This window comes from Bombus huntii, chromosome 7 (assembly GCF_024542735.1).
Source record: "Bombus huntii isolate Logan2020A chromosome 7, iyBomHunt1.1, whole genome shotgun sequence".
Lineage (NCBI taxonomy): Eukaryota > Metazoa > Arthropoda > Insecta > Hymenoptera > Apidae > Bombus > Bombus huntii.
The window spans coordinates 9,622,793-9,648,486 of record NC_066244.1 but is presented as its reverse complement, the minus strand read 5'-3'; the positions used below and the strand labels follow the sequence as shown (position 1 = coordinate 9,648,486).

Genomic DNA, 25,694 nt, shown 5'->3' with positions numbered 1-25,694 from the left:
TTCAATGGGACAAATATTTTGGGAAATATCGTTTTATCAAATATCGACTTTCCCAACTTTTGTATCGATTACAAATATATTATCTTATAACATTTACATATTGTTGTAATTAAAATAAAAAATCAACGATATAAAAGTCGTTGCTCTCTACAATTTTCTAAGAATTGGAAAATTTGAATGTACTAATTGTTAATAATTTAAAATTAAAAATACTAATTGTTAACTCTTTCGTTTCGACTTTAATAGAAATCTTGTGTTTTCCAAGAGTTGCAAGTTGAAGGTTTAGTTTGATAAGACGATTCTCGCCTCTTAAACTTAAGAATATCCTCGAAGCTATACGAAGGAGTAGTTCATACATTAACCGTATCAGACTAATTTACAGCGTTGTGAAACACCGATTACTAACCAGCCAGCTGCATAACAAGTACTGCGTGCACAACATCCTACTGCTATAAAGCGTATTAGCTACGATTTTCATGCGCCCTGAGGGCATTTATATAGGATCTTAAGGCAATTGAAGCTTGAAGCCAGAATTTCGAAAATATGGACACAGATCCGATTTGAATTTGGCCTATACATTGAACATCTGTGTTTAATATCGTTGCAAAATGAATTTTATTCGACAAGATTATACTTCTAGAGAATTATGAAAATATATGCTGTTGTCGAATAGAACATAGGAAGATATTTGACAATATCGAAAAACAGAAACTGATTTTTCTAATAGGAAATGATTGATAAACGAACCTCTCAGAAATCAAATTAGTCGTCTGCATTTTTATCAATATGACTTATTTTCATAAGTTTATTTATTGCAAAGAAACTTCATAAGTTACAATAAATTATAAAGAAAATTTTAAAAATATTTGTAACGTATCACCTTTCTTTGTTCTTCAATTTATGAAGTTAATATAATAATAATTTATTTTAAATGATTAATAAAATAATTTGTTTCGGCTATTAAAATTGTCATAATTAAATCCAATATTTATTCCTACTTTTACCATCTATTCCTCTAGATCTGTAACGATGGTTAATGTTGAAAGTTCATAACATTCAAACGATTATTATTAACAGGAATATGCTTGTATCTATTGGAGATCTTCTATTTCAGCTCCTAATTTTTTTTATAACTAATCTCATAATCAGATTGCAGATTTTCATGCAAATTAATATTTTCTAAATGTTGTAATATGTACGTAACGTAACATTAATGTTTTCTAAATACTATAACGTGTACGTTTCATTGGATATATCGTACAATTTTGATTATTCTGTACCTTTTTCCATATATTTATAAACTTCCCATAAATTACATATGTTACATGTACATTATATATACAGTATAAACATTCGTACAATAACTTCACATCTTTAACATCGTGCGATTTTATCATTACAAAGATCCGTATCGTTCAGCACGAACTCTCAGTAAGCAAACTCCATGCACTAATTCAACGAAAAGTTAAACGAAACCGCATTTCGTAACCACAACGAAACTCACCAAAAATATCGCAACGTTCGAGCCACGAATATCGATTTATTAAAAGCGATCGACGACTTTCCATTACGTTAAAGTATCGCCGTCGCGAATCGCATAACTCCATATTCTTATCGCGAAGATGAAACACATCCTACTACATTATGGTACTTTGGAAACTCGAACAAGTTGAAAGATCGTCGTTCATGCCGTAGAAACTTCTAAAGCTGCGGATTCTCGCTTGGAGCCTGCTGGCATCAAAGACGCGAGTTTAGGCTGCGATCATACGATTGTTGAAGTAACAAATTTTACGGCGGTCGAGGATTACAATTAGTCGCTTTTGTGTATAATTTTTTACATTTTACTCTTTATAGGATCCACTTATATTATTACTGAAACTATGCTATGAAACAAATGTTACGAGTCATAGATGTATCATTGTGACTTTAATCTTTTTAACGCATGTCAACGAATCTTGTTTGGGATTTATTGAAGTACGAGCTGCTGAATATATTTCATATCCTGCAACCTACTAATTCCAGATTCTCTTGCTCAAAAAATATTAAAATATCAAAAAATATATAAAGACGCAACTAAACATAAAAGGACAAGTATCGTGGATCACAGATAAAACACTGGAGCTGCTGAACTTTGTTTATATCGAGAGATTATCTCTGTTCATAAATACTCATAATATATTGAGTTAGCAAATAATTGTTTCATTTGCCGAATAACTAACTTCACGATCATTATGACGATCATCAAAGACACTGGAGCCATCGATTGTCGTAAAGAATTCAAGGTCACTACAAGATGCATTTTATTCATCGGGTTTGCGTCCTCGCGACGCACCGTGCAAGGATTTTCGTTCCTCTTCCTATGTTCCTCACCGCGAGAGCAGGGTTTCCTTTTTCTAACGAAGCGCCGAGAAAAGTGGGAGCGCGTAACTTATTGTTACTCTTTATGGTAGTCAGACGTGATAAGAATAACGCCTCGGGGAAAGTGACAGTCTAATGCTCGTTTTGCGATAGCAGTTTAACGTCGAGCTTTCCGTTTCTCCGCGTTTGCCTCTTTTCTTTTTTTTTGCAAAGGAAGGAAAATTTTTCCAAGAAATAACGGTGGCTCGGGGTGCGTGTTCATTGTCATTCGTTTCATGGAAATTCTTCGCGAGAAAGAGAACTTAATCTGGCTTGACTCATAGATTTCGTGTAGCTACGTGAAAGATTCAGAAAGTAGTTCACTGTTTCGGGGTAAATACGATCCGTCACGAAAGTCTACGTACATCTATCGAATTCTGTGTATCTGGCTTACTCATCGTTTCTTTCTTTTTAATCAATAAACTGATAATCAAGAAATCAAGAAAAATGTACTTATCGTGTATTTTCCTGTGATTTTCATCATAGGTTTAGGTTGGTGACGTGTATAAGGTTTCGAAAGTAAAGATGAATTTAACTTGTTCGAAGCTCTAAATTCTCTGAGAGAAGACTAAATAGATCAGTTTTCATGCTTTGGAAATCTTCTCTGCTTTCGCAAGTTTGTATAATTTTTTGTTTCGTGTCAAAGAGAAAACTCAAGGACATCATACAAAAATTAATAAACCTTTTTATCGTATTCGTTCGAGTTAACAATATCATAAGACTCGTATTAAGTCACTTAAACAAACGGCTTTAACTTATCCGAGCTGTTTCATCTTAAAATTGATCTTTATTGAATGTTATTTACGAAGATCTATAGTCACGGGTTTAATTAGAGAACATAGCATGATATGATATATTATATTGAAAATATACAGACTGATAGAAGTAAATATAATAAATAGTGATGTCTAACACGCAATTCATATATAATTTCATATATTGATACAAATTTATGAAATATACGTACGATAATTAAAATTTCAATTACAAACAAATCTAACAAATATATTTAATACTTTAATATAATAAACATAGCAAACTCAGTAAAATATATTATCTAAGATTAATCCAAACAACATTATCTCCACATTTTGTCAAACTAAAAATAAACTCTTCTATCTGAATCTTTTTATTACAAATATTATCAAACTAATAGGATAAGTAATATTACCAAAGAAAGATTTCAATCGAGAAACAAACAGAATTAAACTACAATCACAATAAACTGCCTTCCATTATGTATTCCATTATAACAAGATGAAATTCCAATAGACCGTTACTTCGAATCACAATCACGCCATAATAATCCGATATAACTGAACATCGGAGTGGAGAGAGGAATAACGTGGAGATTTCACGCATAACGTGTTAATTTTAACAGATCGTGAAGCCAATAATATCACAATGGGGTCTCGTTCGTGCATAAACACCGGCATCACCGATATCTTTGCCGGAATGACGCTTTCTTCTTATCAATTATGTTCATAACACACATTTTAGCATTATCGGTATTACGGAGCTCATTCAGTCTCTCATACCAGTTCGATGAGTCAGTCGTTCCGACGCCAGTGAAGGCCGATTTTCATGGGTCCATCGTTCATTGTAACCTGTGTGCCACAGTGCGTCTACGAATGAAAACATTTTGCATCAGGTGAGATAAACGCCTGTCGTCCTCTCGTAATCTCATTTGTCTATCAATTTTTGATCTAGGAATTTTTTATCGCAAGGAATTCCGTGTAAATTCAGCGTTAAGAGTCGATACAAACGAACGATTTTGTCGGAATTGAAATACAATGAGATTCTATATAACGTGATAGTCGTACAGTGACTACCAAAAGTATTCGTCTCTTCAAAGTATCATCTGTCATACATTTGTATACCAATTAACTAGATCCGGCTAGAATAAATTTCTATCATTTTCTGTACATACTGTGACGCGTTATACGAAATATTATTAAAATTTTATTGATACTATAATGAGACTGTTGATAAAGTTTGGAAGAAATTCAAACGTATATATAGAAATTACAACAGTACATGTTGATGACAAAGACCACATAAAGAGGGATGCAAGGTACTGTTTCACATCTAATAAATCGTCACGATATGCATTGCTATCTATACATTTCATGTTACGTGTCTCCCGCGAAAGCGCTCGAGAAAAAAATCGTTCGTCCGCATTAAGTCTAAGAATCTGAGGATCGTTGCAGATTACAGGGCAATGGCGAGCCGGTAACGACGCTTCCAGTTAGCTCGTTTGCCTTATTCTAAAGTAATTCCACGAAGGGAACGATAATCGCGGTTTATTACAATCATTCTGTTGGACTGTTCGTCCGAGGACGAAGGTATTTCTCATCGAATCAAAAGTAGGGAATATTATTACACCGTCTCCAGTGCAGGCTTAATGATCTGTCCATGTAATTCTCGATGAAGCTTTTTGTACCTTTTATTGCGATTTCACGACGTATTTCTGCGGCTCGTAATGAAATCGTTAGTTTTAAATTAGAGAAGCATTAGGACGTCGTGACTGGTGTAAGCGATAGGCGCCGTAAATTACGGGAAAACTTGTTTTCTTTGTCTTAAGGAACAAATGGATGGATGTTTGTTCTTGGAATTTCGTTATTCGCCTTTTATCCGATGTCGTAACTTAGAGACATGTGATGAAAATAGATAATAAATATCTTGCATGGAAGCTTTTATCGTACCGATGATCGTCTGCTGCATTGAGTTTCGAATAAGTAATTTCGTTCTCGACTGCGAATAAAAGGAAATATGAGCTGTAAATCTTCTAAGAAGATATTATTCTGATTATAAATTACAGAAGTAATGTAGTAATATGATCTATTATACGATCGTATAGTGTATCAGATATAGAACAATATACATACAGACGTTATGTCTAGAAACTATAGAAATTATCGATTGTACTTAGAAAAGAAGTTGTCATAAATATTACAAAATATTTCGTTTTTCCTTAGAAGCAATAAGATTATTCCAGAGGTGTATCTAAATATTCCTTTGATTATGATTATCCAATTTATCACAGTTTTATTTTACTTACATTAATTTCCCGATTACGTTGCAAATTGTGAAATTATGCTTCGATATTCCAAGCTTCTTATAAATCAACAAATTCGACGATCCTTTCTGGCCATAAAATAGTAATCAGAGTAAATCACAAACAATTGGAAATTCTCACGCAATAATTGGAAACGAGAACCAAGAAATATCGTTAATATTTTGGCCCGCGAATACTAGCGTTCGCAAAAGCGCAATACCGCGAGGCGAAACAGCCAGAAGGTTTAGTCGTTGGTTTCGAAATCGAACATTGGGAACCGATTTGTAACGCGACACGCTCCGCGAATATTATTATTTCTACGTGTTAACGCGACACCACGGTCCGGTCATTTGCATAATACGCGTAAACACGAGAGGCTGGATATTTCGTCGAGCGTTGTTTAATTATCCAAGGCGATACCGCGGCCACTGCCTTTGACCTATCCATAATAAATCCACCGTGGACGCTGTTTAATTGCCATGTAAATGGATTTTCCTGGAATGGTTTCAGCACGACCGGATACGCCGTGGTCCGCTTGATTGGGAAGCACGTGCTCCGCATAATGCGAATTGGCTTACGATCGAGCGCGACCCATCTTCATTTATACGCGCCATAGATTTTCGTCTTCGAACGACAGTTGACTGGAAGAACTCTTTTCCCTTCTTGTCAGTCAGAGGACATCCCTTGTTTTCGTTCCATTGCTCTTTCGTATCGCTATTTTCTATGGTTTATCTTTACGGGTTTTAGATTTAAGGGATTTTCATTGGAAACGAATTGAACGAAGATCGTGTTGATGTTGAGTTGAGATAGTAAACTACGTACACTACAGCGGAACTCCATTTATCCGAATTTGCCAGGGAACAAACAGTTTGTGTAATTGCAGTTCATATAATAGGAGCTCACCAATTTCCCCCACTACCTATTATTTTTCCTTCACACAATGGGAGCTCGCGTTCTGGTACGTGAATTCAAGCAGCAAAAGTTCGATTAATCATTAACTAAAATTTCGTTCCGGTGAATCGAATTCTACCGCACCACTGCAAAATATCTGGGCACTTGTTTACTTTTTACAGAATATAATTTAAATAGAAAGCTATAAATTATCTAGGTAAAGATGATATTTCAAATATTTATTTTGTATTTAAAAATATATTATATCGGCTGTTTCATATTATTATCTGTTTTTATTCAGGTGACAGATAAAATTCCCGATATGGATTAATATTCGTGTTTATAATCTTCATTTAGATAATCGATGAAAGGTATTAATATTTTCGTATTCTTTGTAAAAGCAAATATCTTTGCTTTGTACTTCGACATACGATAACGCGTACTAAATCGTTTCGAGGTTCCATTTACTTTCGCAGATCACTTTCGTTTCATTTCATCTTCCCTACCTTCCTCAATCATAAGATCACAGAGGTGTGGGCGATTTTAAAGAGGAACAGTTTGATCAAAAAATTTTACGAGCGAACAATCAACGTCCCTCTCATTCTGTTGATTCGACAGTGGCTAAAGTTGCGGGAAATTCTCGTTCGGGGTAATAAATTTCAGATCAACCATCCATCCTTCTGTGAACTTCTTTTTAGAACGCCAATAATCTTCGACATCGACCCAGATTCTTTTTGTCGGTCCTAACAAGTCGAATATTTTCAACGTTCCAACACTAATTCACATGTTACCTTTTTTTTATATTTAACGCGAGACTATATTAAAATTGTAGGTTGAAATTAAATACACTATTTGATATTAGATGCTACTATGCATCTTCTTATTTATCTAATAGAATAGAATATATATATAGAATAAAATAGAATATAAGAGTATAATTAATCGTAGGTTAGAAATTTCATGTTCTTTCGTGGAATAAAAAATTTATTTGAAAATTATAGTCTTCCAACGAATGTTCAATGATTTTTGTATTAATTTAAGAGAATCGTCTAACATTGATCTCAGTAATTTCTTGGACCAAAAGCACATTTATGTTCGAAAATTATAATGTTACGATATGAATATTCGAATAGTGAAATAATTTAGTAAGATTCTGTAACGTTGATAATCTACGTGATGAATTTTGCATAAGTAAATTGAATTTTGATCAATTGCATATTAATTTTTGGTATTCAATTTCGTCGCGTTATAATGTTCTACTGCACGCATGAATAATATGCATAATGGATAAAATCATTGCAGATTATTCTACCTATAGTTTTACAGTCAAGTAACACCTCGTCGAAGGATGTAATTCAATTACGAATCAAGTAAAATATGTATATAATTATATGAAATATAATTGCTTAAATACTAAACGATAAATTTCTATTTGACTGATAATAATCGAATGTTTCAATCATATTGAACAATTAATTTTTCAATAGCGTATTAATTACAGTATATTAATCCACAAAATTATCTTGCTTAATAATATAAAAAATAATTATATAGAAGTTTGAATATAGAATTATAAAACGGAAAATATAATACGTGGAATTGGGCGAGTAAAAGAAAATCAAAATTTTCTAACATTTTACCGCTAACATTAACCGCTATATCGTAAAATATCACTTTCTACTTAGCGAATTGTGTGCGAAAATTCTTTCCCCGCTTAAGGGGTTAATCCAATTCAAAGCTACAGGAAGGCTACGTAAAAGTAGAATTTATCCTTCGCAAGAAAACCGTTATCATCGACGTTCCTTATGTTTTCCGCTCCTCCGCAATAACATAAATTTCCAGATAACAATATACCAGACTAAAATACGGTGTCTATCGCGTTGAAGCACAGGAAGTGTGAATCGTCCTTTACCAGCTCACCCTCCTATACGGCAGCCTCTTTTCAAAAGGTGACTCTTATCTCGGAATCGCAGTAAGTACGGATGAATTTAGACGTCGTAAAGTTTTAACCAACGAACTGGATCCAATGCTTATCGATTGAACCTGACCTGGATATCTCCTCTGTCTCTGTCCTGTCTTGTATCTTTGAATCCGGCTAATCGAGAACAAACGTATCGTGAATGTACCGTTCTATCGTGTGCAAACAGTTGTCTACGGTCTAGCTAGATGCTTCTCAGATATGTCGAATGAACGTACCGTGTCTGATAACAGTTAAGCTCGTAATTGACTTTTGTGATCCAGTTAACAGACGGATGATGCGACGTTCGACGTTTTCGGTACAGTAAATTAGCGTCTTGTTCAGCGTCCGTTTAATCGACAACATTTTCATTCGAAGCAAAACGACCGAGAAGAGGAACGATCGATGCATATTGTGGCTCATTCATCATTCTTAGCGTTTATCGTAAAGGAAAGTTCGATTCAATGAAAGAGTATATCTTTTCGCATTTTATTTGAAACGATAAGCGAACTTTTGTACATGCACAGTGTACAATGGCGAGAATACAAATAGGAAATGACTTTATACGAGAATCCAATTCCATTCACTTTGCGATTGTTATTTGAAATAAAAATTTGAAAGCAGTCTTGTGTTTATATGCTTGGAAATATATCAATTAGAGGCCTGATATTATTTGATATTATTAATTAGAACTCTGTATTGTTATTAAAAATACATACAAAAATATATTCATCCGCTTGCCACTATACTTTCCATCGTATTTTACTATTATATTTTCGATTAATCGAACATTTATCTACATTTATCTATAATGCTAGGTATTGATAAGAGCTCTTTCAGGATACCGATTTTTAAAAAAAACATTATCCATACGTTTGTCAGTATTGTATCTTTTAAAAAAAAAATTCCATTCTCTACTCTACTTTCCCAAAAATTCTATGCGTATCATAGCCTTTGCTTCATTATTGGAGATTGGTCCGCTATTCGTTATCGAATCGTTAAAGATACTCAAAGCAAGAGAATATTCGATTATTTAAACAGAGAATAATTGACAGAGGGACTTTAGTAATCTCTGAAATTTCGCATTTTTTTTCAACGTTGCAGATTTGTAGTAACGTAGTTAACAATTCTTTGGGATAGAAACGTTCTTTGTAAAATAATATGCGTTTCATAAAATATGCACTTCATAAAAATCACAAATTTGTTTCAACAGTATATTGTTTATTATATGAACGAACCTTCGACACACTTATACCTATAATAAATAATTACTTTCAAATTCTATTGTAATCATGATAATCTTGTGCCTTTACAGTATGAACGAGCATTCATAAAGTTTCACGAAGTATACGTAATATATTCATCGAAATTTTCTGCAGGAAATATTCAAATACTCGCGAGTTGCTGTATATATTTTATTTCAACATAACATTTTCTATCACTTTCTTTTTTCTCCATAACAGCAACGAAATCTAAAGCATTAGAAACAGAACTCGGTTATAAAGCTGCGTTATCCCTTTCAATTATTGATAACATCGATCTGCTTGTCCTCGATAAAAGCGTAGCATTTAAAAAAGCTATGTATATACTTACGTATAGTACGTTTTCTCTTTGACTGCAACCAGAAGGAAAAACTGCGCACAAAGCCGCGAAGGTTACCTTTTATGGTCATCGATAAAAAAAAAAAAAACGCTACTTCGTGATCTATTTAACCATCTATACAAACAGATCGTGCATAAGTTACAGCTGTTAGTGTTAGTCCAGAAACCAGTCGTACCTCATGCTATCCATTTAATAATGAGCTCGTGAAAGCGCAAATACGTCTAACGCAACAAGAATTTGATTATCACGTTGCTAAATATGTATATCGCATAGATAGAATCACATAAATTATTTGTAGCAATTCATTTTCATTACGCTCGCTACATAATAACATAACGTAAATGGTTATGGTAGAAGGAGTGTAACATTCGTTTCTTGAATGCTTTACTTTCAAATCTGTTTAACCAGCGAGCATTAATAACCATAATTATAATCCTATAACGCGAGAATTCCGACTTTTAGACGATACAAATTATAATCCGAGTTTTTAATGCTTTTATACAAAGTATTAGATAATCGTACGAATTAAACCTCCGAGTAAATTAATTTGAAGATGATTAAAATGATTAACAATTTATAGTAATATTCTGATTCTAAATGCCATTACACTAATTCTAGAAACTCTGTATTAACAATTTTAAATTCACGTATTTTCCTATTTTATGTAGCAATTTGTGGCATTCCGGTTAGTTGAATAACAGAAATCATTTTACAATTATATTTGTATTATATGATTTCTAGACGCGAAAAGCTTGAATTTTACTCGAAATACTATCGAAATAAAATAAAAAGACACATATAGTAAATAAAAGAGAAGCATAAAACAGATGTTTTATAACGTTTAAGTGTTAATTATTAAACGTGACAGAACGCTTCATGCATAAGACGTTAATATGATGTATTAGTACTGTCAAAATTGTATTGTACACACGAAAGATAGTAAATATCGTTATTTATTTGCTGTTCTATACCTATCTTGTTCAATATCGATATCGTGAATAATACTGCTCACTAATAGTCGAGAAACTCAATTAATAGAGGCTCTATTGACAGTAGGGAATATTACCTGCAGCAATACCAAAACTATGTCAACATTAAAATTAATATGCCTGGATGCAAGAAATTATCGTAACTCTATTAGTTAATCAATGTTTAGGAGTTTCTTTAAATTACTAATAATTTAACACGACATTCGAGTGAATGATTGTGTTATTATAAATGAATTATTACGTAAGAAAGGGACGTCACCGTAGAAACCTAGGAATTACAAAAAATTTTACCAAAGTAAGAAATTTTGTGATGACTAAACATAATACGTTTAGTATATATTCTCCTTATAATTCAAGAATCGCAAAAGAAATATTCCTATCTCTTCTTAAAGAAACAACCGATTCATCATTTGTTATTCGGTACAAAATTTCACGAATCATTATTTTTCGCTTTTCAATCATATTACATCTTCGCAACTATAATACATCAACATACCAACGTCGCTCTATCACTTTCGACCATTACTATTCCTCCCAACGCGTAATCATTATAAATCATACAAATGAATATTATTACTCCTTTGGATAGCTACGATAAAAGTAAGTACATAGCTATAGAACTTTTTCGAATTAAAAATTCTAACAACAAGAACGTTGCTGATACCTTCTTTTTAATTTTTCCCTCTTCTTCTTCTTCTTCTTTTGTTCTTTCTTTGCTTCCCCCTCGCGAAATTACAGTTCGCGACAGATCGTCACGCTCGTTTTTCGTTTGAAAAACGTGGCCGAGCCTGTCTCGCGTAAGTCTGATAGTTAGAAACTCATGCGTTATAAATGAGTCATGCACTGGTGAGGTGCAATTACCGATGCAACGGTGGTTTCCGACGCACCGTTCGACTTATTTTCCTTCTCACGCGTTTACGCACCGCGGACGATTTAAAATCACCCTGTCAACGCTCTGTTACGAGTATTCCCTCGCGACTTCGGGAAAAACTCGGGATACTGGTGTGTAATTAAGGTAAAAACTGTGTTAAAACCTCTGCCAGTCAGGGGAAAACAGGGTTCTTGTTCCTTTGTCGTCTTTCATAACGGTTCACTCTCGTAGCTAAAACACTGAAATTATCATTTTTCAACGATTGCCACCGATAGCGAAATTACTATCGCTATTGTTTTGTAACGTAAAAGGATAATGTGTATCACGTGAAATATTTTTTTAGTGTGGCAATCACTGTGTTTGGTAATTGTATGCCGGCAATTTCGCCTCGTATAAGTAGATAATTCTTTCTGCATTGCCTTTTGTAAGCTTTTTTGCCGCCAAACATAAATTCTTGAGAACTCTGTACGAGACTGTAATTATGGTAATGAATGTGACGAAACGTTGACAAGAAGAGAGGAAAATTGATACGGGCCTGGTATAATACGAAATTGATTTACAACGGCCATGAAAATTATGCTTTTGCGACGTGGATCTCTTCTATGCTAAGGATTCTTCGGCTTTAAACGGATCTTAACAAATTATAGAAGATGGAATTGAAGGAAATTGGAGGAAAGCAAAGAATTGAATTACTTGTAGCTTCAGGAAGAGAGAACGATTGTCTCTTAGTCTACTGTTCGTTTTCAGTATCCTCCCCTCTTTCTCATAATATTTTTTCATACACGGTATTTTAATAAAATTGTCGCATTTTCATAAATATCGGATGAACAATTTAAAAATATTCTATATATTAAGACAACATTTGAATGGGTGCAAGTTATATTAAACGATTTGTAGATATAAAAGATTACTATATTGAAAAGGTTTATAATCGACTGTATGTTTTGAAAATTGAAATTGATTTATTTGTTTCCTTCGGGATCGTTTAATTAAACTATGTATTTATCCCCAGAAAGTCCCAGTTTCTAATTAGAATTTCGGAGCACTCGAAACTTTCTTCCTGTTTCTGCATAACGTGTCATAAACTTACGAGAGCGCCGGAAGTCAAACTTAAACTTGGAATTGCAAAGTGATTTGCTAACTCAAGAGCATGTGTAACCTTCTCATTTTAGCAAATTTGCGATACATCGAATTCGGAAAACTGAATAAAAATTCTCTCTACGGGGAATTTCCGAATGAAGTGCTATAAAAATATAATTACTGAAATTTATTTCAATTTGCTTACTTTATTCGATTATAAAAATAGTTAATAACATAGATTAAGTTTTGCATAATATAAACGATCAGTAAAGCGTTAACGTTTAAAAATTGTTGGAGTTAATTATGATTTCTGTCAACATATATATTTTCTACGTAGGTAACACTTCTACGAACTAGTGCGAACGCTTTCCGGAGTATTTCCTGTTTGCAAATGTCCGAATGCAAGAATAACTTTCTCTTTGAGCTATTCACTGCCCGTATCTTCATCATAGTACACAACAAGCATGACGTAATTTCATAAGTAAAAATTTATGAGCGTTATTTCCCGAGAATCATAATGGTCGAGTTATCTTACCATTTTGTCCAATTTTGGTCGAGAAGAGATAAAATAATGTTTGTTAATACTGAAACTATCGGCCTGTAGTATGTGTATGTGTATGTACTCAGATGCGTTAGAATAGATAAACTACATAGTCCTATTACTATTACCAAGCAAGTATAATCATGTTTCCATTTGAATAAAACTCATCATTACTTTGGTCTAAAGCACCCGCGTGTTTGTGATAAAATAAAAAGTCTGAGATACATTATTAACTTAATAATTTCATCTTATAAATTCGTAAATTAATATAATCCTTTACAGAAATATTAAAACTTACGAAAAGTCTGAAATACGTCACAGTAATGGATATAGTAAATGGAATATTAATTAAAATACCACTGATATTTTTCCCGAAGCCTGATAGTATCTAAATTTTCCATTTATAAAATTCTATCTATAAAAATTATAACGAACCGAATTCAGTAATTTTATCTTACAAATTTAAATTACAAATTTTCATAGTCCCTCATGAAAACACTAAATGTACCATTTACAAAACCATAATCGTTCAAAATGAATCGACAACATTCAAATTTCCTATTGAAAAAAATATCGACGAACCGATCTCGCAAATTTAATTTACAAATATGTACGGTTCCTTGTAAAAAATCTTCCACTTAGAAATCCACGATCTTTAAAATAAATTGACAGCGTTTGAATTAAATATCCACTAAAAAGACGTATACTCCGGCGATGCCATTAATCAGACACTTGAAAAGCAAGTTAGACGCGCCTATCGCAATTCACTGGAACGGGTTCTTGAAACGCAGCCGATTCTTTCGTCGAATTAAAAGTTGGCTGCTGCAGACGCAACAAGCAGCGCGCGGCACCGCTTTCAATTATTCCTGCTCCGTTCGATGAATGCGTGCCTTAGCGTGTGCGCACGTGCGTACGCTCCACGTCTGTCATTAATAATACAGTTATGCAACGAGGTTCGTGCGCCATGGATATTAGTATCTCGCCGCAATATCGTGCAACGCCTATGAATCGAGCTCGATAAACGCAGCGTTAAAGGTATGCGCTTTGAACGCCGCGCTGCGTGTTAGCGCCCTTAAACGATCGTACGGAACAAGGAATCCTATTATTTTCTGATATGTTGAAAATACTCTGTTGCGTTGTTCTCTCTCGTGAATCGTAGAGAGGCCAATTTAATTCGATCGAACGATAGTTAAGGTATGTACGTTGATCTGAATGATAAGCTTTGGATAAATTTTATTCCTAATATAGAGATAAATTAAAGAGAAGAAGTTTGAATGATAAATCGTTTTATAATTCTTTAAGATAATAATTCTTTCTTTAATATTGAATAGTACAACTTAATTCAATCGAATGATAATTAAGGTGATTCGTGTGACTAGACGTGGACAAATTCCGTTTGAAATTAATATTCGAAAAATAGTAAATGGAAATAATTGATCATAATTGAAAGACAGTTTGTGAAAAGTAATTTCAGAATCTGCTGTTGTGACGTTCTTTTTGTCGTTAATCGTATTTAGGGCAACGTAATATCAGAGCCACAGATATGATACGTAGATTCGAAACGAAAGTTAGAGGAAAAGGATTATATCTTGAGATAATGAGTGTTTTAACTTTAAAATATTTCACAGATAACACAGAAAGTAATTTCACTTTATGTCAAGATATTAATATCGAATAGTCGGTTCGAATAGCTGGTCTTGCCAAAATTGTTCTTATACGATGCACAGATTCTACAAACGAAATAATTAAAATTCTAATTCTGGATGAATATATGCCTTTTTATAATTCCAGATTTTCTTTTAAATAATCCTATTATCCTTCACACTTTTCAGTCCATATGCTTCCGTCCCTCATTTTTCATAACGATCCTTTTTGGACGAAAATGAAAAATCTACTACGCCTACTGGCGTATCTCGTTAAAACGTTTACTTTCACGTGAGCTCTTCCAAATGAGAATGGCGTCATTAAAGAGAGTTGAATAATTAATTTATCTCGATATGGCGCTTCTTTACGTTAAATAATATATTTCAAGTGCTAACTTTTTGAAATGAATCAATAATTAAATGAAACATGTTATATGTATTTCTTTCATTAATTAGAGGGTATTATCTATCTTCATTAATAAGGATTCTTAAATGCGAGAAAGAACGATGCTTTTAAATTGTTCTTCTTCGATCGTAATTATGTTAAAAAACTATTATAAAATTCTCTTCTAAAATAAGATACAAAAATATTTGCTTTACTTAAATTCGTTCGACTGAATTTATCGTAGGCTTTGATTTATGCGATTGAAAAAGTATCTGATAAAGTCTAGGAGAAACGTGAATAACGTAAAAATCCTATAAATAAAATTAACGATATTCACAATAAATGAAATGGGATTCTCGTAATGACGATACTGGTGTATAATAATAAAGTGAATTGCATCTTGAATTTAAATTCATGTGTCCAAAACGACCGCAGAAATAATATAGTAAGAAACAATTTTAATACGAATTAAGCCGTCAACATATTCCGATGACCCTATCGAAATGCTGGCTATGATCCAGGCCCATTCAAAGCGCCAAAGGAGTTTGATACCGACGAAACAGATTGTGAGGAACGAACAATCAGTGCACTGTTACTGACATGGAGTATTCTCGGAATGCATCTCGTAAATTAGTGCTAAATAGCTTCCCAGCTTTAAATCGTCTGTAGCTATGGACTGAATACAATATTTAAGATAAGGAGCGATATTTTCCACTTTGTAAATAATTTCCAAATGATTTTGTTTACTATCTATAATTTAAAACACATAACATTTTTACTTGCCAGTCATTACGACAGTGTTATTGTCGTATTGTTATTAATTACTAATAAATGTAATCGCGTATGTTTATATGATCATCCTAATTAATTGTTCAAGAGTTTCTTGCTTTTTTTTTTGTTTGTAATTATGGCATTAAAAATGGGAAATTTTTTTGCTCCTGAATATTTGATACGTAGACACCTTCCTAATTAGGGAAAGTAAATATAAAATACAAAAACATCTTTTAAGACTTTTAATAAATAAACGTATTAAAAATAATAAGTACATATATATATACAGCTTAAGCGTACAATATTTGAGTGTAAAGTTCAATACACTCTATGACGCAGAATAACTCTCACTCTCAATTCCATTCAGCTATATGTGTATATCTTCCACACACTACATACCTTACGCTTATACATTCCTTCTTTCTTTATTTTATATTCTCTCTCTCTGTCTCTTACTCTATCTCAATCTTCTACTCGTTTCAGACAAATTATATAGACATTACCAAAAGACATTCAATCACATTCAGACAAAAAGCTCAAGCATTTTAATTTCAAGTACTCTCGGTCCTTCATTCCTCTAACACTTGAAACTCATTGTCAGTTATTATAGAGAATTACCTTTTCTCAAATTTCTTTTCCCACGTAATCCAAAGCTACTCGACCTGCAAATCGCACGATATTCAAAATTATACCGCCAATGTTTGTGTAAATTCGCATATTTTAAACACACACAGCTGAAGAACTGAGATTTAAACGAAAATCTGCTTCACCAGCTAAATATTATAATCAATTATTCTCCAATTATTATAGCGAATTACTCGCTGGATATTGTAATTAAACTGCGGATATACATATTTGCCAATTTTTGCGAACACAACTAAAAGAATAAGATATATTCGTTAGGGAGCTGTTATACTTACCAAATACTATAACGTGTAACTGTACTCTGGATATCAATATTTACATTTACTATTTACATATATAAAAACGAATGACCTGACTTCGATTCAACAACGAACAGTCTAATCTCGTGAACCAGGGAACATGAAATTCTAGCTGCATATTGCTCCCATGACGTAAGCAGCCACTAAGATAAGATTTTTCGACATTCATCCCCTAAGGGGATGTGGAAAAGAAGTGGAATGTGTTTTTACGGATTCCTCCATGTCCCTTAAGCTCTATGGGATTCATAGCTAAGTTTATAAGAAATATAGTTTTATATATTTTTACATATTACCTGCATTCCGCGTATTTTCGCGTTCCTAAATTCCTCATAGCTAAATGCATAAAATTCCGCACTCTGATTACAACAAATTGCACATTAAGTACTATAACGAGTCATTCGCTAAGCATAACGAATTATTCACGATATATCTTATCACTCACCAAATATTCTGTTTTGAACATTCCACACATTTCTCCCCATTGAATCGCATCCTATCCTCCGCCTTTCAATTTCCCCCCGACAATTTGCTTCTTAATTCACCATCCACTCAATTCCCTCCTAAACACTCAATCCAAATCACCGTAAGAACCGTAAGAAAGAAAAGCCTGTAACGGTTGTTCGCAAGCATTCAGCGTCCCAGCGCCGATATCTATGAACCCTGAACGTCACTGAGCAGCGCGTAAAACGGAATGGCATGATTGTTGCAGGCGAGGAAGTCGTAACCGTGCCTCCGGCGAGCGGAGGTCAGGACAGTTGGAAAGTGCAGAGACTTTCGTTGAGCGGCGAATCGCCCAACAACCGTCGTAAAGGCTGTCGTCCTCAACTGCAGCCGGGCAGCAAACGTACACGGCCGGCGCCCGCTACACCGGCGTTATCCTGCAAGGTCAATGCCAAGGACATCGACGAGTACCTCGACTGGCCGAACAAGGAGAATACGCCCGGAAATGCCGTGAACGCTGCCGAGGGGACGACACAGGCACAGATCGAGAACGACAGTCCCAACATGGGGTCGAATTTGAGTCGACACAATGGAAAGGGCCTCACCGGCCGTAGAACGCAGTCATCGGGAAATTTGTGCGATCCCAAAGGGAAATTGAACAGTATGGGCAAGATACTAATGCCGTGTTCGAGCGCACAGAGAGAGAGGTGAGCATGATATTTTGTAATTTTTGGATTTGGTGTTGAGTAATCGGAGTAATCGGTAATGGTTTTATTATTTTCGTTAATATTAATTATTAATAGAGTCTCCTGTTGTATGGGCTTGTTGTTGTTTTATTTTTGTTAAAAAACCTGAATGAAGCTTTCAAAACTTTTAAGGACGGTCGGTATATTCGGTCGATGTCCTGGGATATTTATTGTAGATATTGAACGTACTTTTGCTTGTAAACTAATCCTCTGTTTGATCGTACAACGCGTTCTACTTCAAAATTCTGTGTACTGAATTTTCCTGGTTATATTTACGTTAATGGAATTTAAACTACTCGAAAAGTAGTGAGTCTTTTTTATAGTGTCGAGTGTGTACATAATCTATGTAGGGCGGTTAAGAAAGAACTGAATGTTTTAAAATGATCTAATGTTTATTTAGCTCACATGCAAGGAAGTATAAATAGAATTAAGTTTGCTTATGAAAAAAGATTAAATACATTAAATTCTCTTGAATTTTCTCGGCCTGTTTGCTTAGTTTTTCCAATATTGAACTATGCGCGCACTGCTTTGACGTCAGACATGCTTTTCCCAACAGTCAAATACCGAACCAGTATTCTCAAATTTTCGCATAAAATTGCTATTCACTTCATCCATTTCTTCCCTTAATGTTTCAAGATTTTGATCTCTTTTATACTCCACTGTTTCACTATGAAAACTCTTTCTTCCGTAGGATAAACATTATTTCAAATAATACATTAATTTTCTGAACAGCTGAAAAGAACTCTCTGTTTAATACCAAAAAATTTTTAAAACTGGCGACAGTGAAACTGATCTCGTTAGAAAATATTTCGATTTAAAACATTCAGCCTTTTTCTTCCCCATTGCGAAAGTTTGTGTATCTTTAAAATAATTGTCGTTTGAAATAGGTTTCCTGATAATTTAAAAATGGTTGGATGATAGCGATCGAACAGGATAATTAAGGTTACTGTATCAATTGTCGTAACTAAGTAGTAATTCAGTGCTAATTGAGCTTGTGCTTTAAAGTATTTATTTCTTGAGAGTTTTAGACCAACTTTTTTAACGATTGGCAATTACTACTTTAAACGCTTTCGTATAACAGCTTGTAATTTAATATATTACAACAAATTAACGTTGTAATTTGCAAACAATGTAGCGGAGAATATTTCACCAAGTTCCACGAAAAATTTTTCTGCTTTATAATAAAACAACAAATCCATGGAATTTTGATTGAATTCCTCGTTTGAACTTCAGCTCGCATCAAATATTTATTTACGTCGTTTCAATATTTAAATGCACAAAAAGATATAAATTATTTATGTCATTAGATATATCGTTGAAATAATGTTTTAAGCTGAATAAGAATAAAATTCTAATCCTATTACTCGTAAACAACTTTTTAATTACGGAGCAACATATATTTTCCTTAATATAACAATCTACTTTTCGTAAAATATCTAATAAATATGTTTATTTTAATCAATACTAACAAACGCAGTTAAATTAAACAAAAGCGCAAAGAAGATAATCGACGAAGAAGCTACAGACGAATTGATAAAGGAAACTTCTGTATAATTTTCAACCAATCAACCGAGCGACTTTCGAAAGAATTATAAAATTAATCGAAATAACATTAACAACGATCATCTTCGGGAATTTATTCGAACAAAAATCTCGGAATGTACGTACATAGAAATTTTCGTGCACTCTAAAACGGAGAAAGAAACGCTCGAAGAGAGAGTAAGTGATTTTTCGTGTTTCTAATTCGGTCGAGTTCTTCTTACCGTGCCAAGAACAAACAGAATTTAATTTAACGATAAAGTCGGTGGATACAAAAGGTCTGAACGATTGGAGGATATAAAAGGAGAGGAGATCGGTTCGCGATCGATTCTTTCGCAAGATATTCCCAAGCCGCGTTATCGAGCTTAAATGGACTATTGATACACTATTGCCCAAACATGCCAATTCTAATTAATATTCAGTCAATGTTTGCCTTACGTTCAGTCATACAACATGGGTTTAACATGCTCGTCGATTCTGTCTCGATCGTGTTAGCACAAGAAGAACGTGATCGATGAAAACTAATGAAATGTACTTACCGAATATCTTCTTTGTCCACTTTGAAAATCCAGAACGATTCTATTAAATCGTTGCATAATACAATGTCGTTTCTCAACGTGATTTTATTTTTTTGTTTAATCATAAAAAAGATCCGACAGTTGTCTTTGCTTGTACACTATTTTGCACGGAAAGCTTCAAATTATTATTTTCTTCGTTAATTTAATAACAGGAATTATATTCTAGCAACGGTATAAAAATCAGCTTCAATTTATTCAGCAGTTTATTATATTATTTTTCACGTTAAAATTAAAAATAACGAGAATAAAACATTTATGCATTAATCACCGACTGCATTTATTTGAAAGACTCAATTTGTTATATCGTTGTGAGTTCAATAACGTCAAATAAATATATATGCTCCGGATATAATTACCAATTACCTTTCTTTTCATTCTAACAGTCTTAGCGAAATCGTATTCCAAAGTTAAACGATTACTTTCGATCCCGGTCTACTTTACTCGCAATTGTATTTATTACCTACACTAATTAAACGTTTCAAACGCTAAGTATCTGAAATATTTTACCCTGGTATTCTCGAAAACGTATTTCCGAATTAACTTGGTCCTTTTGACAAATTTCTTCATGTACATTCCCGTTACGCCGCGTTCTTCGTGCGCTTCGTATTATCACTTGATCATCCGACATAACTGAATATGCCAGGTTAACGTAGTTAGTTTTTATTGCGTGGAAGAATTTTGTAGGCAGGACAAAAGGGGATTTCACTCGTGCGAAACTACCGAGGCATTCGTTTTGCTCAACTATCTTTACTGCCTCATCTTCTGGATGAATTTAATTACAACGCGCTTCCGCCTACAGTTGTAAACTCTTTTCGAATAATGTAGTTCGCAGTTTAACAGGTACGGAATTTACTGCCTTCGATTCTAGAGTAACCGGTAGAAGGAAACCAGTTCGAAGCGCTTTCTGTTGCGCTTCATTTAAAAAAATAATAGAAACCTATGGATAACTTTCTCGAAGTTTGAATCAATAGTGTAACGATAGAGAAAAACAACTTTATTTGATTAATAGATAAATTTAACAAAAAATGGTATTCATCTGCTATCACTTTAGAAATATTGAAAAAGATTAGAATACGACTTGTAGAATAGTCTTTTTTATTGACTTTTTACTGATCTTCTCTCGTCCATGAAAACTAAAGGACAGAGAAAACATATTCATTAAATATCACAAGTGAGACTAGCAAAATATCAGATATTGATGAAATATTTCTTAAAGCAGGTTTAATCTATAGACTGTGAATAAAAAATAAAAGCATAACAGATTGACGTTTACAATTTCAGAAACCACTATAATTGATCATTGACTGGGCTCAGCTGAAATCCTAGATTGAATTTTATAATTTTTTTGGCTCGATCCATCTCTTTTAAAAGCATTGACTGTTGCAATGTTTGATAAGACATATTTACGTTATCTTGTGCAAAGGTGGAACTAGTAGTAACGTATAATTCAACAGCAAAGAATTTGTCGCGATATAGGATAAAGTATTACGGTAATTTTTCTGTTAGACGTATCACATAATGGAACGACCTTTTTCCAACTGCTATGCGTGGGTTAATCTTGTATATTCCATCTTGATTTTTTGTATTGTGACCTCGTTCTAGAATATTGATGCGTGTCTTTTAATTTCAATTCTTCATCATATGGCAAGCACCAGTTAACCCCAGTTACTTTCAACCCCAGTGAACCTTGCTAAACATTGATAATTAGATAACGTGACAAATTTGTTTCAAAAGAAACCATTTCTTTTGTCGACGTGTGACAAAAAATACAGAAACTCGAAGGGGAACTTGTAGAGAGAGGATATTTTATTTAAACAAACTATCTATGTAATTACTAAAATAATATTGATTTCGTAGAATCATGTGGATTTCAACGTGAATTTATGAGAAATTTCTACGAATCAATTTGACAGAAGCTGTTATAAAAACAGTTATTTCCATTTTAGAAAATACAACAGAGCAAAAAAAAACGGCACACCTATACAAAGAGAGTGTCTTGTTCATATATGGACGATTGGTTGAATAAAGTTTATGAATTTTTCGACTGTTGTTCTTTCTAATTGTGGCAGTTTTGTATAATTTGTAACTAGTTCGATAAAAATATTTTCACTTGTAAAAGAAATTATTTGCAATATCGTATCGAGGCGTGAATTTCAATTCTGATTATAGAGCGGAGAAACACTTAAGCGATAATTTTCAATTATATGGATCGTGATCGTGTAAATCGTGATTTTGTGAAGCGAAATAGCGATAACAGATTAATATATTCATTTTGCGCTTGTAATTATCTCACTGCTCTGCATGAAAATTACAAAATTAATTGCATGTCGATTACTAAACATGAACTATTCGATATTAATGAAGATGAAATTAATGGCTACACGTCAACACTGAATCATCTTCGCATAATTTGCTTTGTATTCAAATCTTGCAGCATTATCATGTAGCTGGTAAATAATTTTTCAAGAGAATCGGTTACAAATTAAATGCTTCTAAAGATGTAAAAAGTACGTTACCCTTTAAAGATCTTTGATATCATTGCAAATTTGAAACGTCTTTCATTTATAAATAAATATTTCCTTCTCTCGTCTATGAAAACTAAAGAACAACAAAACATATTCGCGAAATATCACAAGTGAGACTAGGAAAATATCAGATACTGATAAAATATTTCCTAAAGCATTTTTAATCTATAGACAAATATTTTCCCGCTGTGAATAAAAAATAAAAATATAAGCGTTCAAGGAATAAAACCAGTGAAATAATACGAGCCGATAAAATATTTTCTAAAGCATTTTTAATATGTAGGCAAATATTTCCCTACGCTTTATACAAATTAAAAAGATAATACAAAATATTCCAAAATTATTCGATAAATTAAAAAATCCATTCAGATCTCATCTGAGAAACTTCTGAAAAATGCTTTTCACCTCGGCTTAAGAAATAGAAATGAAAATGCCCGGAGTCATCCAAATTAGCTACAGAAGAGGATAGTAAATAGTAATAAATCAAGGTTGAATCAAGGGAAACACTACTCATAAACGGAATTAAGCGCGATGCTGTCGTGGATTCCTCGTTACGAGGTAGTGCTCAGCCTTGCTTGAACAACCAACAACCATGGAGTATAATGTGGCATAACAGGTTAGTCGCGAGATAATTTAAAGTCCCTTTAAGGTCGGTCAGTCGCGGAACTGGGGCGGTTTCCATTAAATCCTCGTTTGCACGAAAACGGATGCGAGCTGCGAGGAAACAGGGATGAACAGGGTAAAAAGCAGAGAGACACGGGTTAAAAGGCGCACGAATCTTGATCTCATTTGCGTAAGTGCTGTTGTTCAACATGCTCACGATGCAACAATATCGAACGACGTATGAAAGTACTTTTCTTCTTGACGATTCCTTTATGTGAGAGAACTATTGAAGTGAAAGGAACCTGTAGAAACAGAACCGTATTGTATAGGATATTTTAAATAAAGAAAATACGAGTACAAATGGATCCCATTTATGAAAATGACTATGCTACGTGTTGATTTTAAGATTAATAGGAAATGTTAATGTAAAATATAAAGTACAATATATGTTATATTATTAAAGGATTACTTCGCTTTCTCTGTTACTGAACATTCAAAAATCGTTTGTTAGCAAAGATTAATCTCTAGATCTGTAAACCATACCAATTTCCTTTCTAATCGATTCTAATTTATTCATCCTATTCCGATTTATCCGATATCTGTTACTCAGTGCCCAATACTTTCGAAACGTAACTTACAAATTCTTTAATTAAATTACAAGAACCGACAGCAATTAGATTCCAGAATACAAATCTTCTCATTGACCTGAAAGATCAACGAAACAGCTACGAGTTTAAATAGCCATAGCGAATAATGAACACGACATTGGAATGTTAGAGAAACTTGTCACGGGCACGTCATAACGCCAAGTAAAATTATGGTCGATTAGAAATGTCTACGCAGTTTTAAACTGTATAATTTGTTCTTGAAAATTCCCAAGGTCTGAACGTCCTCGCGTACGCTTTACAACGGATATATTGTAATATTGGAAATGGTGTCACGTGCAAACGGCGCGAAAGCTTATAACACGTAGTTTGTCGCGAAACCGCTCATCGTGTCTGACAAGCTGCGTAACATGTAGACACAATCGTGACGCGAAACGAAACTGAGATTCGCAATTTGTCCCTTTATGAAAATTCTTTTCTACGACTGCACCGTTATAATAATATAGGGGGGTTAATCGTAATTTCGGTCAGAATAGAAAGAATATTGTGACAGATGATAAAAACAGTTTCAAAGAAACAATGTTAAATACAAGTGTAATATACAGGGTGGTTGGTAACTGGTGGTACAAGCGGAAAGGGGGTGATTCTACGCGAAAAAAGAAGTCAAAAATATAGAATAAAAATTTTTCGTTCGAGGCTTTGTTTTCGAGAAAATCGACTTTGAATTTTCGCTCGGTACGCCTACATTTTATCACGTCTCGTTATAACGGATCTCACTGTAGATCGCTGTTTCGATGGAAAAATTAAAAAAAAATTTAAAAAAAAATTTTATTCTATATTTTCGACTTCTTTCTTCGCGTAGAATCACCCCCTTTCCGCTTGTACCACCAGTTACCAACCACCCTGTAAAACAATTATATTGCACCTTCTTTGTTATTCTTATCTATTACACTATTAGTTACTGTAATGGTGAATATTTAATACCGTTAAATTTTAGGGATTAATTCTTCGATGATGGACAAGTTTTACTTAGTATAGAAGGAATATTATGACAGATTGTAAAAATAATAGTTTAGGAAAAATGTTATATGCAGGTGTAGTACATCACAATTATATTACAACTTATTCTTCGTCATTGTTAGCTACTGTTTTAATATTAACATACTAAAGATTAGCGCTATTTGACAATTACAACGAAGTGCATAGGCAATCAATAATCTTATTGATATTACCACTTATTGATTATACCACTAGAGAAGAAACGATTCCTTGCGTATCTTTGATCTTCATTTTAATTAATTCGAACAACGATGGTTCTACTCCATTTTCAAAAATGACCGTTTTGCATTAATGCAAATATGACACACCCGTGCTACGACTATATCTGATAGCATGTGACAGCCACATGCTTTATATGTCACTTGTCAAGATTATGAACTGTTAATATAAATAGAGTGGCGATAATGTCAGAAATTTATCGCGTGACATTTGTCGGTATGTTTATGAGTTACTCTGTTTTACAGACAAA

At 33.5% G+C, this 25,694-nt stretch overlaps 1 protein-coding gene across 2 annotated transcripts in view; it reads left to right on the top strand.

Moving 5' to 3' along the window:
* The window catches only part of LOC126867694 (uncharacterized), a 226,174-nt gene that overhangs the window by 141,049 nt on the left and 59,431 nt on the right, over window positions 1–25,694 (top strand). For both annotated transcript variants that reach the window (XM_050622501.1, XM_050622500.1), the window contains exon 2: window positions 17,839–18,277. In XM_050622501.1, the coding sequence (XP_050478458.1) occupies window positions 17,839–18,277 (439 nt within the window). The remainder of the gene's footprint in view (window positions 1–17,838; window positions 18,278–25,694) is intronic.